General features: G+C 38.6%; 1 protein-coding gene and 1 non-coding gene across 2 annotated transcripts; one reads left to right on the plus strand and one right to left on the minus strand.

The window, feature by feature from the left end:
- On the minus strand, positions 1–72 carry trnap-ugg. Its single transcript has one exon. It is a non-coding gene; the product is annotated as a tRNA-Pro (tRNA).
- A 3308-nt stretch (positions 73–3380) lies between these two features.
- On the plus strand, positions 3381–20619 carry sept2 (septin 2). Its single transcript, XM_041803431.1, has 13 exons — positions 3381–3520; positions 4976–5017; positions 7856–7970; positions 10163–10249; positions 10381–10504; positions 12419–12553; positions 12717–12834; positions 13085–13186; positions 13388–13533; positions 14836–14919; positions 15899–15959; positions 19211–19304; positions 19492–20619. The coding sequence occupies exons 2-12, from the start codon at positions 4994–4996 to the stop codon at positions 19292–19294; spliced, it is 1080 nt and encodes a 359-aa protein (XP_041659365.1). The 5' UTR covers positions 3381–3520; positions 4976–4993; the 3' UTR covers positions 19295–19304; positions 19492–20619.
- Positions 20620–21532: the final 913 nt, after the last annotated feature.

The following is a 21532-nucleotide window of genomic DNA, read 5'->3' on the forward strand; positions in this document are numbered from 1 at the left end:
GGGCTCGTCCGGGATTTGAACCCGGGACCTCTCGCACCCAAAGCGAGAATCATACCCCTAGACCAACGAGCCATACACATACATGAAAAACTACATGGTTTTATACCTACGCCTTCATCAGCTTCCAATGTCAATAAAATTATACTGAATATGAACGTTATTAATGAGCAGCCGTCCAATTGCTAGCTGACGGTTGCAGCGAAGTAACAAGCTAACCTACCTCCTTACTATTTATGCGTATCGCACGAGCTAACATAAGCCAACTGGACATAAAATGTTCTCACACTATTCAAATAAGTTATACATCGGTAACTAAGGCTGAAAGAGCCAATAATACCTACGCTGTTCATCAGGGGATTAAAGTTTACTATTGTGTTACTTACATAGAGGTTAAAACCGACGTTGACTATGTTGACATGCGGAATCGTTGATGAAACCTAGCCTCGTCTCCTCATGTTATTGTGGCTATCACAAAGAAGTTGTACTCACACGTATCATAGGATGGGCGACACACACTGCAAATGTGCGAATATTACAGCCTATTATTATGTTGACTTCTAGAGCAAAATGTTGCACTGGTAAAATAATGTAAATGTTGTTTACGTTTGGTAAAAGTGTTTCAGACTTAGAGACTCTGTATTAGACTATGTAGTTATATTTATTTTAAGTTGCTCATGTTTCATTCTCAGTTATCTTGGATCTGACTTTTAAAATTTGTTTAAAGTTTTGTAGAAGTGTTACAGACTTTGTACATTTATTTTGTAAAATATAAATTTGTGCTATCATTTGTAAAAGTTATTTTCAAATGTTGATTTTTTTCATGAAATGTAAACATGTTTTGGTTAATGCAAATTTGGTTAAATTAAATTGATTGTTAATCTTGTATCCAGAAAATATTCTAAACATTTCAATCTGCTGGAGTAAGTTTGTATAATCAGTATAGGTATAATCAGTATAAAAAGATCTTTTATGTACCAGCTCTTGCATCTGGATGCCTGACATGTTTGTATTTATAATAAATGCCATAGCCAAAGGTCCTAAGGCCAGTATGAAAAACATTGGGGACAGGGGCCATCCTTGTTAATTTGAATCCTCCAAAATGACTGGTTTAGGGACTATACCGTTTCCTATTATTCTTGCAGTTTGTGTATAAAACATTGGTCCACTGAAGACAGCTCACTTCAAATCTATATCTAGGCTAGATATTAAACAGATAAGACCATCTATTTGATCAAAGGTCTGTGGTGCATCCAGTTATAGCACTGCTGTGTCTTTGCATCATATTTTATGTAGATTATTTTGAGCACTCTTCTTGTATGGTAAAACCCTTATGGATATGCATTTGTAGTGACAAATAAAATGAGACAAAAGTAAAACTGTGTTTGAAATTAAGGAAAATAACATTTTAACACTAGCTCTTTCAACACGAGAAACAGCACAGGGCAACACAGTAGCAGCAGAAACAGGAAGTTATGCTGTACACTCCCTGTGTCAGTGTCACTCAGGCCTCAGTGCTGATTGGCTGGTAGTTGTGTGATATCAAGCCAGTCAGGTAGTGTTGTTGGCAGGACGTTAGGTAAGACTGTACAGAGTGAAAACAAAGCCAGTAATGGGAATTATGGTTCTTTTAAGTGATCTGGGTCATTTGGTTCAGCTCAGCAAGAAGAACCGTCTCTTTTGGCTCCCAAATGACTCTTCATTTAGGTACCAGTTTCACCTGCCAAATTTAGCAATGCCATGACATATGATTGCTGGTATTTTACACCAATTATGGTACATTTTTTTCAATGAAAGAAAATATAATTAATTATTTTACCAAAAATACTGATTCCAAAAAATTCATGGTGGGACTAATAAAGTCTGCTCCCTGGCTGGGCTGTATGACACCTGATGTAAAACAATGTTGCACCATTAAGCTTGTGTCCCTAATGTGTGGTGTGCCTGTGGTTGAGGAGTGTGGAGAAAAAGATAATCTGTGCTAATCAATGAAAAAAATAAGATAAAATTAGTGTTGGTAGATTATGTCATTGTTATAACATTTCTACTTGGCAATAAATCTTATACTGTTGGACAGCCTGTTTATTTCCCTTTTAAATGGTGCCACATTTTCAAGGAACATGCATTTGTAGGACGAGCAGCAGAGCTGAGTATGTGGGTTGTGCCCATGAAAAAAATTGCTAAATCTTCTCTGTCAATACAGAACAGCTTTTTTTTTTTTTTTTTAGCTGTTGCTATTGACTCTTGAGCTTCTGGTACTCCCAGGCGCTGATAATAATGTTACCAACTGTCATCATTGAAGGCAATCTCAAGAGACACTGAGATGGGATTCTGCAAGCAGTTTCAATCCCATAGCTCAACAGACTGGGACTGAACTCTATTCTCCAAGATGACACCACTGGCCTCCACAGAGTGGGGTTTATCAGGGATTACCTCCAGAATTTGGGAATGGAGAGGAAGGAATGGCCTGCCAGCAGTTCTGGCCTTAACCACATTAAACACTTGTGGGCTCAGCTTGGGCAGGCTGTTCATACCAGAATGATCAACACAACCCCACTGACTGAGCTGTGACAAATGCTGGTTGAAAAATGGGATGCCATCCTACACTAGGCTAGTGACCGGAATGAGGAGGAGGTCCTGGACTGCTGTGGCTGTGTGGTTCTTCCACACGCTACTGAGGCTCCTGTTTTTTAAAGTAATATACTGTTATGTCTTCTTTCTTCAAACTTCAATCATTCAATCACCCAAACAAGAATAAATGGCAGAATAAGCTGTTTGGCACTGGCAGAGAAGATTTTGAACATTTTTCTTTGGCACAACAAATAAGCTCTGCTGCTCATCCCACAAACTAAAATTCCTTACAAATGTGGCACCATGTAAAGGAAATAAACAGGCATTCCAACAGCATAAGATTTACTGCCAAGAAGCATTGTTATAACAAAGAAAAAAATCTACCACACTTTTCGTGCCAATTTTATATAATGCAAAAACTAACAATACTACTACTTATAATAATGATATAAATATATATATAATTGAATCATAAAGTAAAAAGCCAAGCAGATAATCTGTCTACCCCAAAATAGAGTTTCTCTCTAGAGGTTAAACTGGGGCTCCCTGAAGTAAGAAAATACAACCAAATACAGACTGACAAAAATAACCATGCTACTCACTGTTAATCTCATTTTGTCATTGAGGAGATTTTTCTAACAAAAGAAAAAACAACAACCCGGACACAGCCACTGTCACTGTCTTTACATTGAAGCTAACTGTTTTGGTTAATTTGTAAAGTTGATATAGTAATGGAAAGACTGACTCTCATTGCCAAAACCCTGCTAATGTTAGTGCAGTGTTGGCTCAGTGCTGCTCTCTCTCGCCCAGTGCATTGTGGTCTGTGTGTGTTAAAGGAAGCTGCTGCACCGGAATCTGAAGAATTTGAGGTGTCCGCCAAGTCTACTGTTCATCGTCGGCTCGACTATCTGTACCTCCAGCTACACTGTACTTTCAGCGGACAAACTAAAAGGTAAAGCTACTAACTAAACTCTATGTCAGCACCAAGTTTCCTCAACGCTTTGTTAACCGCAGACAAACCGACGACGCTAACATTAGCTGTTTTAAGTTAACATCCCGCAGGAGAAGCTACTCGGCTAGTTAGTTGATAATGCTATGCTAAGCTTGTCTTGTTCCAGTTTACTGAACTGCTAGCGGGGTCGGTAGCCTTGGCAAAAAGCCTACACCAGGCGTATTTTAATAGTTTTCAAATGACAAGTATCAGTATGTAAAAGGATTTTTTAAACGAGGATGTGAGCATCAGCACATGTCACACCCACTGCGCTGTTACCGTTATAAAAATAGCCGATGCTAATCAACCAGCTAATTTAATACAAGTAACGTACTCTAACGGAAGGAAAGTTAGCTAGTTAACGTAAGTTTCACGCTTGTCCATTCATTTTCTTTTCGGATATGGTGTTTATTTCTTTTAAATTAGCTCTAACTAGCTTCTAAACTAGCCTTGGTAAAGCCAGGTCAGATTTAAGGCATTTCACCCCGACAGTCTGGGTGCTGTGGGTGTGTTTCCCACGGTTTCACTTCATTTACTCAAAAATCCTTTTACAACATTAGAGTCAGGTCGTAAGCATGATAACTTCGGAATAGTAGCCTTGATCAATAACATAAGCAAGACTTGATCTCTTTATATCCTCTCATTGTTGCAGATTTAGTGGCGCTTTCTTAGCTGGAAAAGTAGTGTTTTTTTGTGGTGAGACTCAGTCAGCACTCTCACAAACCTTTCTGAGCACAAACCAGACTTCCTGTCTCTCACACAGGCATGTCAGTGAGCACTCTTGTGAAGTACCCTCCATTTCAGACAAGGTTCATGTAGACCTGTAATGTTGCTAAACTTGAGTTTAAGAAGCAGCTAATTGATAAGCTTCTGTATGTGTTAGGAATGCTACGATGCCAGTAAAACTCAAACATCATTCATACCTGTTTGGCTAGAAAAGTAACAAAAATAAAAGTCCTTGGCACCCAGTGATGGTTGGGTAATTCTTGTTTTCCTTTTGCTGTGTGTCTAAATTGCAGAGGTTCATTGGAAACATTTCAGTAGGGAAACTTCAGTGTATTTGTGCGATTTAAACAGAGTTTTCTCACCAATCTTATGAAAAAAATATGCAGCATATTTTTCTGTTTTTAGTGAGCAACCTTTACCCAGTACTCTAAGAGACAAAAACCTATTTTTTAAATCTTATTGCGACTCTTAAAGGACTTAAGAATTTGCAGTATTTGCAATGCTATGTATATGAGTGAACCATCCCATGGTCAAAATAGGACTGAAGATCTGTGGTTTTATAACAAATGCTTTTGTAATTGTTATTACTATTAACAGTTGAAACAAAAGGTTTATACCTTACAGTGCCACAAAGTGCTGAAAATTTGAATAACCTCGCTGTATGTGACACATCCTGTTCTTTTCTTTCAGGGCTATCAAGGAGAAAAGATGTCTCAGGCTGACAAAATGAAGGTAAGACGGACATTATATAAGACCTGATACAGTATGTAGTGACACATTTCTATTTTTGCTCCAGGCACTGTAGAGAAGAGCTGTTATGATCATGAGATAAGTGTGCGTGATATGCAGTTATTTCTCCTAGTTAAATGTCATGAGATGGCTTAGTTCTGTTATGAATATAAACAAAACTCTCTACTGTCTTTTAATTCAATTCAGGACTTTGTAAGGAAACCTAACCTAGATTAAATGTATGTCTTATACATGAAAGAGGTTGTTCACTGCTACATGTTGCACCTGCTGATGTAGTTCGTTTGCAGTCACATGAAACCAATGGGGGGCAGGAAGTGAAGAACAGCTGTTAGGAATGAATGGGAATGAGTGCTGTTAATATATTACAACTCTAAATTGACAGGTATGCTGCAGTAATCATCAGAAAATTTTTATATATACGAATATGATCCATACACTTTACATAAAGCGTGATTTTTCCCAAGGGTTATCTGGTTTACCTGGTGTGGAAGCGATCAATATCACATTGTACTTGGTCAGTGTGACCTCCTACACCTCTTAGTGTCGAGCATTGTCTGGCCAGGTGAGGGGAGACGAGTAATGAGGAGTCTTGTACTGAGCTAAGAGGCTAGCTGGCTCCTTAAACAGTTCTGTCATAAACATGCTTTTAGTGGAAACTGTGATATATCCTACAATTTACCATATAGACATCGTGGGTTGAGTGACCCAGTAATGATGTCCCCTTCACAAACGACGAAGTGGCTTTTTAATGTGAACCATGGTAGCTAGCTCTTGTGTGAGCACCAGTTTTCTCTCCTACATTATTGCTGTTATTTAATACACATTTAAAAATGCCAAAATGGTACCAAATGAAGAGTTAAACCATCTTGATCTCTAAAAAGAAACAAATTTCCCTTCACAACAGGCAAGACTAGACAGGATCAACTGTGGAAACACGGTTTATATCAGGATGTGCTTAACCGTGGTAGACTGTACAGAGCTAACCCACACTGTTTAGTGGGAACAAGGGGTTGACTGATATCCGATATGCATTTATTATGACATACAAAATGTACTTAATCTGTCATAAGTAGAATTGCTTGATAATTGCCAGACTTAAGTGTTGATTGCCTAGTACTCATGTAACAACAGATAAGATTGTATGCGGGACATTTGGTTAGACTGTGGAGTGTGAAATTAAAGCCACACTCTGTTGTTGAGTCTACGTAGTACACTTTGGGATTATTTTATTTTTTAAATTATCTGTAAAATAAAATGCCAATCTTAACCAAATGCTAAATATCATCATATCATATAATCGTCCACACGGATAATTGGTCAACTCCTAGTGGGAACGGACCATATACAGACTGCAGGCTGTAGATGGTTACTCCTTGAGCTTTTTAAACTTTTGTGTGTCACCTGCTGTTGGGACTCAAAAGTGGTTCAATATTTTTTGCAATTTGAACAGTTTTAACAGTCAGAAACAGCACAAAAATTTGGTATTTTGATAGCACTTCTCTATGCGAATTATCTTCCTGCCCCCCATCTGGAGTTCTTGGTTGCAAAGAACCTATGGTTCCAATTCAGGTATCAGTACTCAATGAAATACAGTTGTTGTGGTGTATCATTTTGAAAAGTCAGATAACTTTGAGAATAAAGGGGAGCAGTGCCTTCTCAGCAATGATTACTTCCCTTAGAAATGTATGATGACTTTGTTTTGAACACCTGCTATTGTTTTTCATGAGCAGAGGTAATCCACCCAGTAACTGTGTCATCAAATTACCTTTTGTTTTAAGTAGAAGATTTTACTTCTCATTATCACTGTTATTTTCCACCTCTTGTAGAGTAGGATCAAGGCTAATCAAAATACAGTGTCATACTGTATTTCACAACCATTTCACAGTTTGTTAACAGCTGTAACAAACACTTCAATAGGAAACGTGCTTTTCACTGTTTTGTCCTATGAAGTTCAAGCATAATTTTTGCAACAATATTCTTGTTAGTTTGGATGTCAACCCTGCTAGTTAAGATGACTCTTGCACCTCTATGGTGCAGCCAAACAGTGATACAACTGAAGTTACAAACTAATTTGTTTCAATGAAAGTTTTAGAGTGACCTTTCCAGCAAATCATACACAACCTGAACAAAGCTGATGCAACTGGGCTCTCCCACCCATTTCAGTGGGACAATTTGTGCCTTGTACACATTACTTCCTGTCTTTGGAGTTGTTCCCAACATAAATATTACTGAGTCACTCAGGCAAATGCTCTGTAGGCTTCTCACCCCCCCCCCCATGATCCTCAGATGTGTTAGCAGAAAGGCCCAAAGGCAGAACAAGACCACACCAGATTTTAGGCTCTTCAGCTACTGAAAGGATGAGGAAGGGAGGGTTTGTACATCTTATCCACTGTGAAGCCAACATGAGCAAATCTAAGAAGAATGTGGACAGTCAGGGATTTATTTGAAGTTGCTTCTGTCTTGCTACTGGAGCAGTTAAATGCTGTCCTGTGTCTCCTTGGATTTTCAAACTGTGTAAGAGGGTAATAAACACTGGAATGATGGGTGGAAGGTCTTTAGTAAATAGACTGCAGAGAAATCACTGTTGCCCTCTGAAATGACCTGACTGTCTGTGAACAGATGTCTCCTTAATAGTTACTGCGGTAGCTGTAATAGTATGTTGTCACATTTTACTATGATAAGGCTAAACCTTGTTTTTACTGTGACCTGGTTTAAGTCGAAGTCATGCATGTGGATTTTTTCAACTTCTGTTTTGATGTCACCAAACATGTTTTTCCAGAAACTGATTACATTTGTGATGTTGTTCTCCTTTTTTTACAGCAGGGACAGTTCAACAACCCTGAGACTCCAGGGTACGTTGGATTTGCCAACCTGCCAAATCAGGTTCACCGCAAGTCAGTAAAGAAGGGATTTGAGTTTACGTTGATGGTGGTAGGTGAGTGTGTCATCTGTTTTTCAGACCCTAATACCTTTATTTTTTGTCATTGCAGCACTGAATTTATTTATTTAGTTTATTTACTTAATATCTTTTTTCTTGCATTTCTTGCAATTTACAGTTGTTGCTGTGATAAGTTTCTTTTTGCAATTTAACTCATCTTTGACCTCGTTTTCAGTAATGCATAGAAATTTTTCAGCATACACAGATTCAGTAGTCACTAACATGTCCCATCAGTGCTCAGCTGGCGCAGCAGCAGCGTAAACTCTTGATGTGAAAACAGTGACTGTTGTGTGAGCCTCCCTGCTCGCCTGTGAGGGGGGAGGGTAAAAGCTCCCCTGAACGCTGCTGCTCATCCTTTTTGCTTTAAAATAAACCAGAGAGGAATGCAGCCAGCAAGGCCTCGAGGGTCCGATTCACACAGTGGACGAGGGCCTGCTTGTCTTTCTACTTCAAGAATACTAACTGACTGCTTATTTAACCCTGAGTGAGACCTGAGTTCTCAAATAAATCACTGCTATGCTGCACATTTAGACAACTCCACTCATACCCCACTGATAGATGATGAATGCTTTCTAGGAAGTTTTATAATCTGAATACCTCTAATACTGTTATATAAATGATATATTTGATGATTCTGATCTTGTACTCACATGTCTGGAACTTTTCCAGACAGGATGTAGTAAAGCATGTAAAGCTTTGGCTCTGATGGTAGGAAGCACACACCACCAGCGCTCAGGCCTGAACCCAAGTTTGTTCACACAATCTTCATATTCTCTTTCCTGCTTTTGCAACACTGCTGCTGTTTTCCGTAAGAGTTATTTTTTAACAGTGCAAGAATAAAAAAAGACTAAATGCTCAGTGGGTCTGCAAAAATTATTTGAAAGAAGGTATTTTTAGCGTGGTACAAAGTCACTCTTTTTCAGCCTGCCTTCTCTAAACTGATGATGTTCATATTCTTTGTTTTATTTTTATATTCTTGCAGTAGTTATGCACTTGCTGTAGCTATAAAGGAAAACATGGGCAGTTTAATAAGCAAGATGACTTATTAATGACTGATTTTATATGCTTTTAATTTTTTTTTTTTAGTTAACTTAAGATTTGACATCAATTTTTAACCTTTTTTGGCATGTATGGTATTATTTATCAATAATATGTCATGCTGTATTAATTATGGCTTACAAGCTTTATTTATAAAACATTTTTGATTGTGGTATGCTGATATGTGGGCAGTTGTGTGGTCATAAATGGTAACTGTATACACACTGGTAGATTCACACAAATTAGATTCCCAATGGATAAACAAAGTTATTCGAAGTTGAATGTAACAGAAAACAACTTCAGTTGTTTAGTTTTAGCACATGGAGTAAATTGTAAAAATTAAATCTCAACTGGTCTAGCCCCAGGACCCACTATCACCTCCTTGATGAGGAATCATCCCCCAAATTTCCAAAGATTTTTGACCATTCACATTTATAGCTCTAATTGGTAGAGTGGGACCCAAAAGTGGGTTGCAGAGCTGTTTTCCCAAGATAACAAGGTACTTCCTCAAGAAATGACCAAATATGTCACGCTATCTTAGAGAACTGTGTGAAATAAGAATGCACTTTCAAACGTGTTTGTTGTGTCCTGTCTCTTTGTTTAACCACATTTCATTACATTTGGGACCAAACTACGACATGTCTCATTAAATAAATTTGAGTGATTAATTTCTCTTATCTTTGGGTCTGGATTTTCATAATAAAGAGGTGGTGGGTCTTGAGTTATTAGGGATGCAGGATATTGGTAACCTTGCAAAGCAGATGGATACGCCCATTTCCTTGTTTTTCACTGGCAAATCCATCTTGTTAAAGGGATACTTAAACATTTTGGCAAATTGGCCCACTGCCATAATTCCTATAGTCTTAGTAATAGGTCTGTTTCCTTTAGTTGTCCGTGCAAGCTGTTTCTAGAGGTGGGGGGGACCATTAAACCAGCTGCACCGCGAACGCTATTTTAATAGACGGAATTCTTGCTTTCCCTCATCAAACTCAACAAATACACAATCCAACAACTCCAAAACGCTCTCATGGACAAGTTGTGACCTGCACATTCACCACCATGATGAAATCCTACTTTATTTAATTTTTATCAAGCTTTATTTGACAGTGACTTAGCAAACTGATTGTTTCAATGTCCTCTTTCCTCAAAAGGTGAATCTGGACTTGGGAAATCCACCCTGATCAACAGTCTCTTCCTCACCGACCTTTACCCTGAGAGGGTCATCCCTGGAGCAGCAGGTAAAACATGAACGTGTCCAAAGCATTTCTTAAACCTGTGAATTAAAACACCTGGTAAAGAAATACAACATGGCACTTTTATTCAAAGAAGGATATGGATTTATTTTATCCCTTTTTCTTCTTTTTAACAGAAAAGATTGAAAGGACAGTTCAGATTGAGGCATCGACAGTTGAAATTGAAGAGCGAGGAGTGAAGCTGCGTCTCACTGTGGTCGACACACCAGGATACGGGGACGCCATCAACAGCCAAGACTGGTATGAAATCTTTTAAGGGTGTATGTTGATGACAAGACAAGGTATTTCTAGTCTCAGATTACAGTGTTAGTCCTGTGATCTTCAACCATGATGAGATACTAGCCTTGTTTTGGTCAAATCATTTAAATACTAAGAACAGAAGTGAGAGAATTAAGTTTCCTAAAGTCTCAATGAGACCCTTAAACAACTGTAACCAGGCCCTTGGATCTCAATAGAAATGTATAATTATATTTTCTCAAAAAATTGTTCAGATTCAAATTCCTGCTCATCTAGCTGAAGCAGCCAGACAGGTTACAGATGAGAATGATTAACCCCCCCCCGAAAATGTATTTTTTTTTAAAAAGGATTTCCCAAATGCTGTTAAACAGAGCAAGGAATTTCTAACACAGCTTTTTCAAACATCTTGGTTTTATTTTGGATGCTTTCATTGTTTTACTTTGCACACAGTTATAAAATTATTTCACAAAAACTGCCAGGGTCAAAATTATTAGCCCCCCTGACCCTAATGGTCATTTATGTCTCCTTTTTGCTGGATAACAGCCTGCAGTCGTTTGTTGTAGTTTTCAACAAGTCTCAGACATGTCTCCTGAGGAATCTCAGCCCATTCTTCTTCAGCCACTCTCTCAAGCTCCTCCAGTCAGGGTGTTGTGCAGGCCAGTCAGTATTGTTCACTTTGCTCTTCTGGAGGTAGATCTCTACCAGGAGCGACATACGTTTTGGGTCGTTGCTGTGATAGAAGACAAAGCCACAGCCCAGACTCAGTTTTCTGATGACTGCTTGTTTTCTCTCAAAATCTTCAAATATCCTTGTCTCTTCATGATTCCTTCCACCTCTACGCGATTCACAGTTCCAGATCGCTTAAGCATCCCCACAGTATAACACTCCCATTGCTGCATTTCACTGTGGGGACGGTGGTTTTTGGGTTATATGCCTCTCCCATCTTTCTCCAAACATAATCAATGTCTCTCTGCCCAAAGAGCCCTAGTTTGGACACACCTGACCAAAGGACATCCTTCTAGTATGCAAAATCTTTATCCATTTTGTCCATAGCATACTTCAGTCTGACTTGAAGGGATCTCTTCTGCAGAAGTGGAGTTTTTTCTTGGTCTGCAACCTCTCAGTCCATTCCTGTGCAGGGCTCTAGTGATGGTCTTCTTTGAGACTACAATTCCTGACTTGTCATTCACTAGTGTCTTAACAGTTGTCCTGGGGTCTTTAGACACATTTCTCACTAGTTTTCTTTCCAGAGTCTTTAAGATCTTTCTATTCTATTCTGTAATATTCTTCATGAAACAATAAGTTTGTAGTTTTGCTTGCACGATATACATATAAAACCTTTTCCCCTTTATCTTCTGAATATTACAGTGATTTAGATTTTTTTCCCCTAAAAATGTTGACCTTTTTGCACAAAAATTAACAGATGCTCTTCATTTTTTCACCTTTTAGGTTGGTGCTGACACATTATGTTTCTAATCATGGTTTGAAAAAAGAAAAGCATACATGTGTATGTCTAATTTTGATAACGTCAGGGCAGTCAGTGTGCCATGCCCCTTCTGAGATCTTTGGTGCCCCCGTAGAGGTGCCCAGACCCCAGGTTGGGAACCACAAATGTACAGAATTATATAAGACAAGGACTTCTTTCATTCTACACCTGTGAGAATGTGTGAATAACTAAAACAAACAGAGAAAACACATCTAAATGACTATGAAGACTATCTAAAGTTATATCATTTAGTGAATTTAAATGACCTGCCAGCATTTTGAGTGTATAAAATCTTAGATTATTGGAGTAATATTCCTTTATTTGTGGGCTTACTAAGCTGTTCAGATGTGGTGTAAAAAAAATAAACAACCTACTTATAAGAATGAAATTCTGCATTGTTAAGACATGTTGTTGATATTTTCCTTTTTCAGTTTCAACACCATCATCAGCTACATAGACGACCAGTTTGAGCGTTACCTCCACGATGAGAGTGGCCTGAATCGCAGACACATTGTTGACAACAGAGTTCACTGCTGCTTCTATTTCATCTCCCCACTTGGTCATGGGTAAGTCCTTATTATATAAATGAAAGATGCTACATCAAGGGTTTCAGTTAGTGAAAGTCAAGGTCCTTTTCATTTTATTAACCTTATTTCAAGCACCGTCTTTCCCCTCCTGCGTTCTGATCTCTGATTCATTCCTGTGTCTGTCTTTTTCCTGCCTGAGCAGCCTGAAACCTCTGGATGTTCAGTTCATGAAGGCCATCCACAATAAGGTCAATGTGGTTCCTGTCATTGCCAAGGCAGACACGCTCACCCTCAAAGAGAGGGAGAGGCTCAAGCGCAGGGTGAGGACAACACAGTCAACCATTGTTCAAGATTTTTTTTTCCAGTTTGCTGAAATAAACCACAGCTATCATGTGCTCATGGTCACTGCTGCTACCACTCAGTTCTGTACTTAACTGAAACAGGGACATAAATCATATATCTCTGACCATGAAGTAGAGAAAATCATCCTAGGATGGCAAATAAGTGTCCGTACATCCTGTTCTACCATTAAAGGTTGTAAAAGATGATAATAATGTGTTTGGTTGTCAGATTCTGGATGAGATTGATGAACATGGAATCAAGATTTACCACCTTCCTGATGCTGAGTCAGATGAAGATGAAGACTTCAAAGAGCAGACCAGGATCCTCAAGGTAAACTCGACTCTCTGAAAGCCTCTTAACATTGTCTCTCAGTGGACATTAAATCATTTTTCAGTTAATCAAATAGTCAGCAATGTCTCATCGAACAAAATGCCACTAAATCCATCTGTTTTTAGCCTTGACTTTTACTTCTTCAGTCATTTGTGTGGTGAAACCATGACTGAAGACACTTAAACATTTCTTCTTTTCCAGGCTAGCATTCCATTTGCAGTTGTTGGATCCAACCAGCAGATTGAGGCCAAGGGGAAGAAGGTGAGGGGCCGTCTGTACCCCTGGGGAGTTGTGGAGGTGGAGAATCCAGAGCACAATGATTTCCTCAAGCTTCGGATCATGCTGATGTGAGTGATAGAGTTTACTAAAACCATAACTAACTGAAACTGTATGTCATTCCTACCAAACTAGCTTAAGACCCTTTTTTTTTTTCAAATTACCCTGCATTTTTGTCTTTTGACATGAGCATACAGAGTGAAGAGAGGAAAAGGAAGCTAAACCCACCGTTTATGCACTTCTTTAAAACAAGTTTAAAATTTGCTCCCTCTAAATCTGAGTATATCCTGTCTTTTCCTACAAATGCTGAAGAAACCACAGCCAGCTTGTTAGTTTGCCAGTGTGCTTTCAAACACAGTGAGAGTGAGTCTACCCATGCCAATAGACTCTTTGTTAAGGTGCAGCTAATTAGAGAAGGGATGGAGCCAAAGCGGGGAAGTAGAAAAACATTAGCTGTGTCCCAAATTGATACTAAGTGCTGAAAGCACTGACAGTGTGAAGTTGTTTGGTGAAAACAAAGATTATATAACGCTGTAGTTTGTCCCCATCAGAGATAAAATGGACATTATGACATTTACACATTTTGCTGATTCTGTTACAACTGGTGTACAAACCAAATGTTAGAAGTCATACAGTTAATAAAGAAAGCAGTATGCCCAATAGTATGAACCATGCAACTGCAAGACTTTTTAGGGGGCGCCACTGAGCTATTTATCCATGCCTGCCTATAATTTCACCAATGATCTCAAGACCAGCAAGTTTGGTAAATGTAAAGACATTTCAAGACCCTCTAGAAACGTCTTCATGATTCATCGCAAACAACAACAGCAGTACTTGCAGGCAAATAGGCTTGCAAAGTAGATTTACCCATATTTCGGGGCACAAATAAATACATGGGATAGAAAAGACCACCATTATGGAATCTGAAGCATCTATTTGGTACATCATTGATTTGCTGAAGGGACTTCGAAGTGTGCCACATTTTTTGAGAATTCACGAGTTAACTTCATTCTCTGTTATCCCTCAGACTACCTCCGATTTCCACCTGCGCTGCAATCTGCTTGCGAAGCGCACAGCACAGAAAATTGCTCTAGTCAATCTTTTTAGTTCCCCTGTTGAGGCTCTGGGCTTTCCTTGGCACGCCCCAGAAGCACCTGCTTTGCTGGAGAAATGTGCCAGGTCTATTTTAAACACCGGATGCTGACAAACCGCAATTTGTTTTGTCTTTTGTGATCATGTGTAGTTTTTTTTTTGCACGTAGAAATAAAAAATCTGTCTCAAAAAGGTTCTTATATTTCCACTGTCGAGCCAAATCTCTAGTTTCTAAATCCTACTTGAGTATTTGACTGTGATTTGTCCACTCCCTCTTACAGAACCCACATGCAGGATCTGCAGGAAGTGACCCAAGACCTCCATTACGAGAACTTCCGCTCAGACCGCCTGAAGCGGGGTGGCAGGTTGTCCTCCCATGGTTACGTTCTGCCTCTGTCTCCTGCGTACGTCAGCTTGCTTTTCTGCACCTCCCCCACCTCAAACAGCAAACCTCTGCATAGACCTGCTGGATGTCAAATATTATAAATGCATACATTTAATATTTAGAATCACAACAAATGCCGCACATTTTCTAGTAATTGAATATCCAGATAAATGTGAATGAAGCCTAAGGTAGTAGAAATATGTTAGTGTGATGGATTGAAATGTTATTGAACTTTTTCATCCTGCAGTAGTGTAGATCTAACTCATCATTCTGCGTGTTAAACAGTGCAGTGAGGCAGAATTTTAATTATATACTGTGGGCTTCCGTGGTTTGTGGTTTCACATGGTTAGTTTGTAGCTAAATGGTGTGTGTAGTTCAAGTATCAGTGGAGGATTTAAACTGGATTAGTCTGTCATTTAACATAGAGTGGATATTTAATCATTTAACCCTCAAAGTAGACCAGAAAATCCTCTAAAACTTTTCTCTAAAGCCAACCCAGGATAAGGGAGTGGTTTTACTGCCTTCTTATTGGCTCGCCATCGTCAACTGATGGCTGTGTGGTCTTGATTTGTCCGATCCCATGAGGTACATTTTTTTATTCTCCAGTTTGGGGGAGGTAACGCTGTTCCCCTGACTCTCACGCTCGCTGCTCCTCTCTTTAACTTGACTGCTTCTTCTCTTTCTAGTTATTTGTCGTAGACGCCCACTTTTCTATCACCACTAACCCACTGACTCCTCCTTCACTTTCTCAATGTGGCTTTTTGTCATGTTTGCCTTTTCAAATGGGGCAAAGTGCACTGTCAGGCATGCACGCACAAACAAGCTTCTCAGCTTAACCTGCCATTATGCTTTCTAAAGAAATACACAAAGTTGTTTCACATGTTTAACTAAATGTGCATTTAACTTTCTGATTCTTTTGTTGATTTGGAATGTTAAATTTTTGTCTTTGTTTGACGCAGAAAGGGACCGGAGCCAGAGGAAATGGACAAGGACATGATCCTGCAAGAGAAGGAGGCTGAGGTAGGTTAAATCAGATGTCACATGCAACTCGTCAGCTATTAGAAATGACTACATTTCCGATGGAAAACCCCACCTCACTGTCTTTATGTCAAGACTTGATAAAGCACTAGCTGTGCAAAATACACATATTTACTTTATGAAAGGACTCAGATAGGCATGTTGAAAGTAATCTTATGTTTGTTTATGAAGCTAGAGCCAGTTCACAGTGAGTTTAGCACAAACACTGGAAGCATTGTGAAACTTTTGATTGGTATTTATATTTTTTCTTTCTTGTGCATGGACAGAAGTCAATATAACAGAGTGCTGAGACAAAAGACAGTGTATTGACCTCTGCAGTCCTCAATTTGAGTTTTACAGGAGAATTCAAAGCTTTGCATCACAGCATCCATGGATGGTAACCTCCATAAAACTCTGTAGGAGTCTTACATATTTAACCTTCTAGAACCAAAGTCTAACAAGAATATCTTACTGAAAACCAATCGTGATCATGTTCTTACCATGAATATCATTTACTGTAGCAATCCTTTGCTGTGTCGTAACGAGTCAGGAAGTAACCGGTGCCCAGTCATGGTACTTTTACTAGCAGATATTAAATGCCAAACGTGTTTCTCACTGCTTTTGCTTGAAAATCAACATTTGCAAAAGTTTCAGTGGGAAAGTGCTGGAGCAGGTCAATTTTCTTGGCTGACCGCCGGGGTCAGCACCACACATTTTCCTTTTTAACAAGAAATAAGAGTCACATTGGTTGTTTTTGTACGTCTACCAAGTGGCCTTGGCAAAAATGTATTCACCGAAGAGCTCCACCATTCACAACTACAGCAGCGGTAGCCTATCCGCTCTGGAGAACTGATGTTTAGAATCTTACTGTATCTTGTCACTCTGATTGGCCCGCCAGCTCTGAGTCAGTTACTATGGTAACTGAGTCCGTGAGGCCAGTCTTGTCAGGAGCAGGTTTTCTTCAGTAAACCCAGAATTTGTCTCTGTCTCCTCGCTCTGGCATACGTGGTTTCATTTCTGCATACTTTCATTCATTCAGTTCCTATCAGGTACATTATTCAGGTAAACTCTTTCTAAGAATCAATTTTTTTTGTTTATTAATAGCACATCACAAGACTATATTAAAAATACTTTTTTCAAAATCAAACATGACGTGGTTTTCTTGAAGAGCATAGATTGGGGGGGTGCATTACTTAACATGAAGTTAATTTCTGTTGGTAAATGTCAATTTAAATAGGCTGAATTAATGAATTATTATGGAAAAAGAGTATTTTTTTTTTCAAACCAACATTACAATTAGGATTAAACTAGTGCACTAATCCACCAATCCCAAGGATTAAACTACTGATTTAGGCCTAATATAGACTATCACACTTAAAAACATCACATCTAACCATCAACTAAAATTACAACTTTTGCAACTATTAACAACTCAGTATTATTAATTTATCCCAAACTCTTGCTTTTTCTTTCTTTCTTTCTTTCTTTCTTTCTTCCCTAATAGGCTATATGTCATCATTCTAAAGTGGCTTACATTTTTTATTTCCTTAAAATTAGTTAATAAGCACAGATTTCTTGTTCGAGAAGGTAAACTACATGGATGTCTTGTTGTTACTGGTTGTCATGGTAACTGCCTCCATAGATGATCATTTGTCATGGTTGTGTAGCCCACACTGAACTCTGAATGAACCTAATTAAAATGGATTTACCTCACTAAAAATTCTATTCTGGAACTCAGTGTTTGTCATCCGAGGGTAGATCAAGTCAGAGCTCAGGGTTAGTTTCTAAATTTGTTGAACTTTGTTTTTGAAATGGGCTTCCGCTCAGGGAAAGAGCTGTCAGGCAAATGTGTGGGAAATGCCATGATGTGTTTAAATGTAACATAAAAGAAAGAGAAATTCAGTTTTTGAACAGAAATGCGAAGAAATTCCAGTTTGAAAACAAGAAATCTGTTTCCTAAAAATAAAAAATCACAACTTTAAATACTTAACCCCGAGCTTTAAAGCCCTCAACTGGTTTTTTTTCATGTCATTCTGCTACAGAGGCAAAGAATTAAAATGTTTACCTATTCATTCATTTAATTTTTTTTTTTTATGTTTATAGATGATGTAAAAATGTTAATGAACTTCAGGGAAAGTGCAATAACTTCAAGTAAAACTGGATAAACTGATAAAAAAGATAAACTGGAACTGATAAGGTTGTTGAAGAACCTCAATCAAGTCCAGTTTCCCCTTGACCAGGGTTTTAAAAACCATGACCTGGATGAATGAAAACCTACACAGATATTAAAGCCAAGGCTTTATGCTTCCAAGTGGTTTTAATGTTGTGTCTCCATCTGCTAAAGAGGCTAAGAATGATTTTGGAAGAGGTTGAAATTCTGTGCAGTGTAGGACTTGAATTGTTTGTACTCAAATGTTGAAATTTGGACCCTAAATGACCAACAGTACCACTGAATACCTTCATAGATGGACCAGAAAATCCTGAAGGCGAACGTCCGGCCATCCGTTTGTGCCCTCAAACTCAAACGCTCTTGGGTTATGCAGCAGGACAACGACGCTAAACATACCAGCAAGTCCACCTCTGATTAGCTTGAGGAAACCAAAATTAAGGTTTTGGAGTGGCCAAGTCAAAGTCAGGACCTAAATCCAATTGAGATGCTGTGGTGTGACATTAAACAGGCAGCTCATGCTTGAAAACCCTCCAATATGGCTGAGTTAAAACAATTCTGCAAAGAAGAGTGGGCCAAAATTTCTCCACAGTGATGTGAAAGACTCATCACTAGTTATCACAAACGCTTGATTTCAGTTTTTGCTGCCAAGGATGGCACAACTAGTTATTAGGTTCAGGGGGAAATTACATTTTTACATAGGGTCAGGTAGGTTTGGACATCCCTTAAAAAATTAAATAATCATTCAGACACTGCATTTTCTATTTACTTGGGTTGTCTTTGTGAAATATTAAAATTGGTTTGATGATCCGAAACTTTTAAGTGTGATAACTATGTAAAAAACTCAGGAATCAAAAAGTGGGCAAATACTTTTTCACAGCACTGTACATCTGAAAGTTTCAGTTTTGTAAAAGTGATACTACTAATGAACAGTTGTTTATAAAAGACTTAATAAAACTGAACAATAAGGGAACAAACTCCTGAATAATTCAAACTGAAACCACGTCTTCAGCGTCTCAGCTGCTGAGTCTGATGTACGTGCTGTTGTTGTTTCCTGTCCAACACGTGGATGTTCTGTGTCTTCCAGTTGAGACGTATGCAGGAGATGATCGCTAAGATGCAGGCCCAGATGCAGAAGCAGGGAGACGGAGAAGAAGGACAACATGTGTGAAAAGACAAAGGTAGAGGCACGAACACAGAAACACGTCATTGTATGTTCTGAACAATGGGACACTTTATCTACTGGATCTGTTACCTCAATATCTAAATAAGACGTTGTTATCTGTAGATCCTGTTCTTTTGTGAGACCAGACCTGACTTTAGTTTCAGACATACATTGTGTAACTCTCATTTTCCTCCTCTCCGCAGGTTTTTGAGCCACTGCCAGAGTTTGATTATAGAAGAACGACTGATAGCAGAGAAGGTGAAAAGGCCTTCTGGTTATTCACTCGTACTGTTTGCCACTATTTTTAATTCCAATCCTTTATGGGATCTGGATTCCTTTTTAAAGTAAAAAACATACAGCAAAGTATACTCAAACAGTGTTATGTTTGTATATTCACACACGGTTCTTTTTTTTTTTTTTTTTCATTTTTTAATTTTTGTTTTCTTTTGTTAAACTTTTGCCAGTGTAAAATGAAGTTACGCGACCCATATCTAAAAACTAGTGACATATTTTCTCATGCCACAAAACCATCAGGATGCCCTTTTACTCTTCTTTTTTTGTATTAATTAAACCAAAGTTTTTCTGCTTTTTGAGTGCTTTTAGTCCTAAAAAATCCCTCAGAGCAGGGGGTGAGTTATTGGGAAAGTCAGTTATGAGGATAACATGTAGCAGAAGTAGCTTGTCATGCAATTGTTGCGCCATAATCTTAATGTTCATTACATGTTTCTATATTCCCTCTTTAAAGAAGCAACAGCTAAAGCATTGATAAGGATTTACTCTGTATTATTCACATCCCCCAACTCATCTGCATGAAGCTGTCGACTCTGTCTGGTAAAACTTGAGATACATTTTCCTCTAGTGCTCTTCTGGGATCAGTTTCTCCCTCTTGTCCAAACTTATTCAGTAGTGCAGTTCTCGATCGGTGTCTTTATGATGGATTTCAAGTGTTGTTGAGCTCCTTTTCAGTTTGATATGATAAAAAAGAAACTGTGACACTTGCAGTCTTCCTCTCAAATGAAGGACGGGCCATTAAGGCGCCACACCTCCGTTTGGTGCTTTTAGCCATCTTGATGTAATCTCTCCACTCTGTAAAGTTGAAGTCATGTGCCAGGGAGCATTGACTGTTTGAGTCCAGATGCTGACTACTCTGGGGTTTCCATTACAACAGAGATTACAGGCAACTTGATGAAGCCAGTGTAGCCAACGTTTCCCTCACCAGCCAAGATGTGAGCTCTTGACATTCCTCTTTGTGCTGTTTATACCCAATAGTAAAAAAAGAACCAAATATTGTTTTTGATGCATATATTGTAATAAAAGTTTTATTAACCTTTTGTCTGATTTCTACATTTTTATTCTACCTTAAGCTGGTACTCACTCCTCACTCTGTGTAGTTTGTTTAATTGCTTCTGACAGATACACTAAACATATTTGGCCACACTTTAATTATTGAATCCAGGTGTATAAAATCAAGCACCTAGCCACACAGTCTCCGTTTGCAAAAATGTACGATGCAACATGATGTTCTGAAGAGTTCATTGACTGGAATGGAGATTGCAATTCAGGCCTTCTCGTCCAATATCAGTGCCTCACTCTACAGAGTGAATGAGACAAATTCACCCAAAACATTTCAAAATCTCTGGAAAGCTGTCCAGGAAGATTGGAGGTTTTTATAGCTGCATATTAAATAACATATTTTAAAATACAATGTCAGTACAGTATCTGTTGGTGTAATGGGCAGGTGGCTGAATACTTCTGTCCATATAGTGTATCTACAATGAAACATCCCTCACTAATCTGTGATGACAGAACTGTGAACAGGCTAATACACTAATTAGCTGAGCTGCCTGTTTTTATACAAGAGTGTAAAATCAAAGGAGTCACCAGTACTTTAAACAATATCAGGAATTCAGCATAACACACTTCATATGCCCATACTTAGAAGATTGGTAAATTTCGTTTTTTATTTTGCTGTATTTTGTATTCTAATGTCTTTGCTGTTATCATATGGGTGATAGAAAGATAATCAACCTTTAGTCTAATATTGCTTTGATTGAACAGCTCCTTCAGCTGACACCTTTTGGCAAAGGTAGGCTATTGCCTCACTCCTCTGTGCTAAGGGGGCTTCACTCTAGACCAGTGGTTCTCAACTGGTGGGTCAGGAGTCGGGACACAAAAGTCGTGTCTGTAAAAAATGGTGGCAAAAGTCCTGAAGTGTTGGACATGTCTCGATACCTTTAATTTTAC

The sequence above is a fragment of the Cheilinus undulatus genome, linkage group 13 (assembly GCF_018320785.1).
Source record: "Cheilinus undulatus linkage group 13, ASM1832078v1, whole genome shotgun sequence".
Classification (NCBI taxonomy): domain Eukaryota; kingdom Metazoa; phylum Chordata; class Actinopteri; order Labriformes; family Labridae; genus Cheilinus; species Cheilinus undulatus.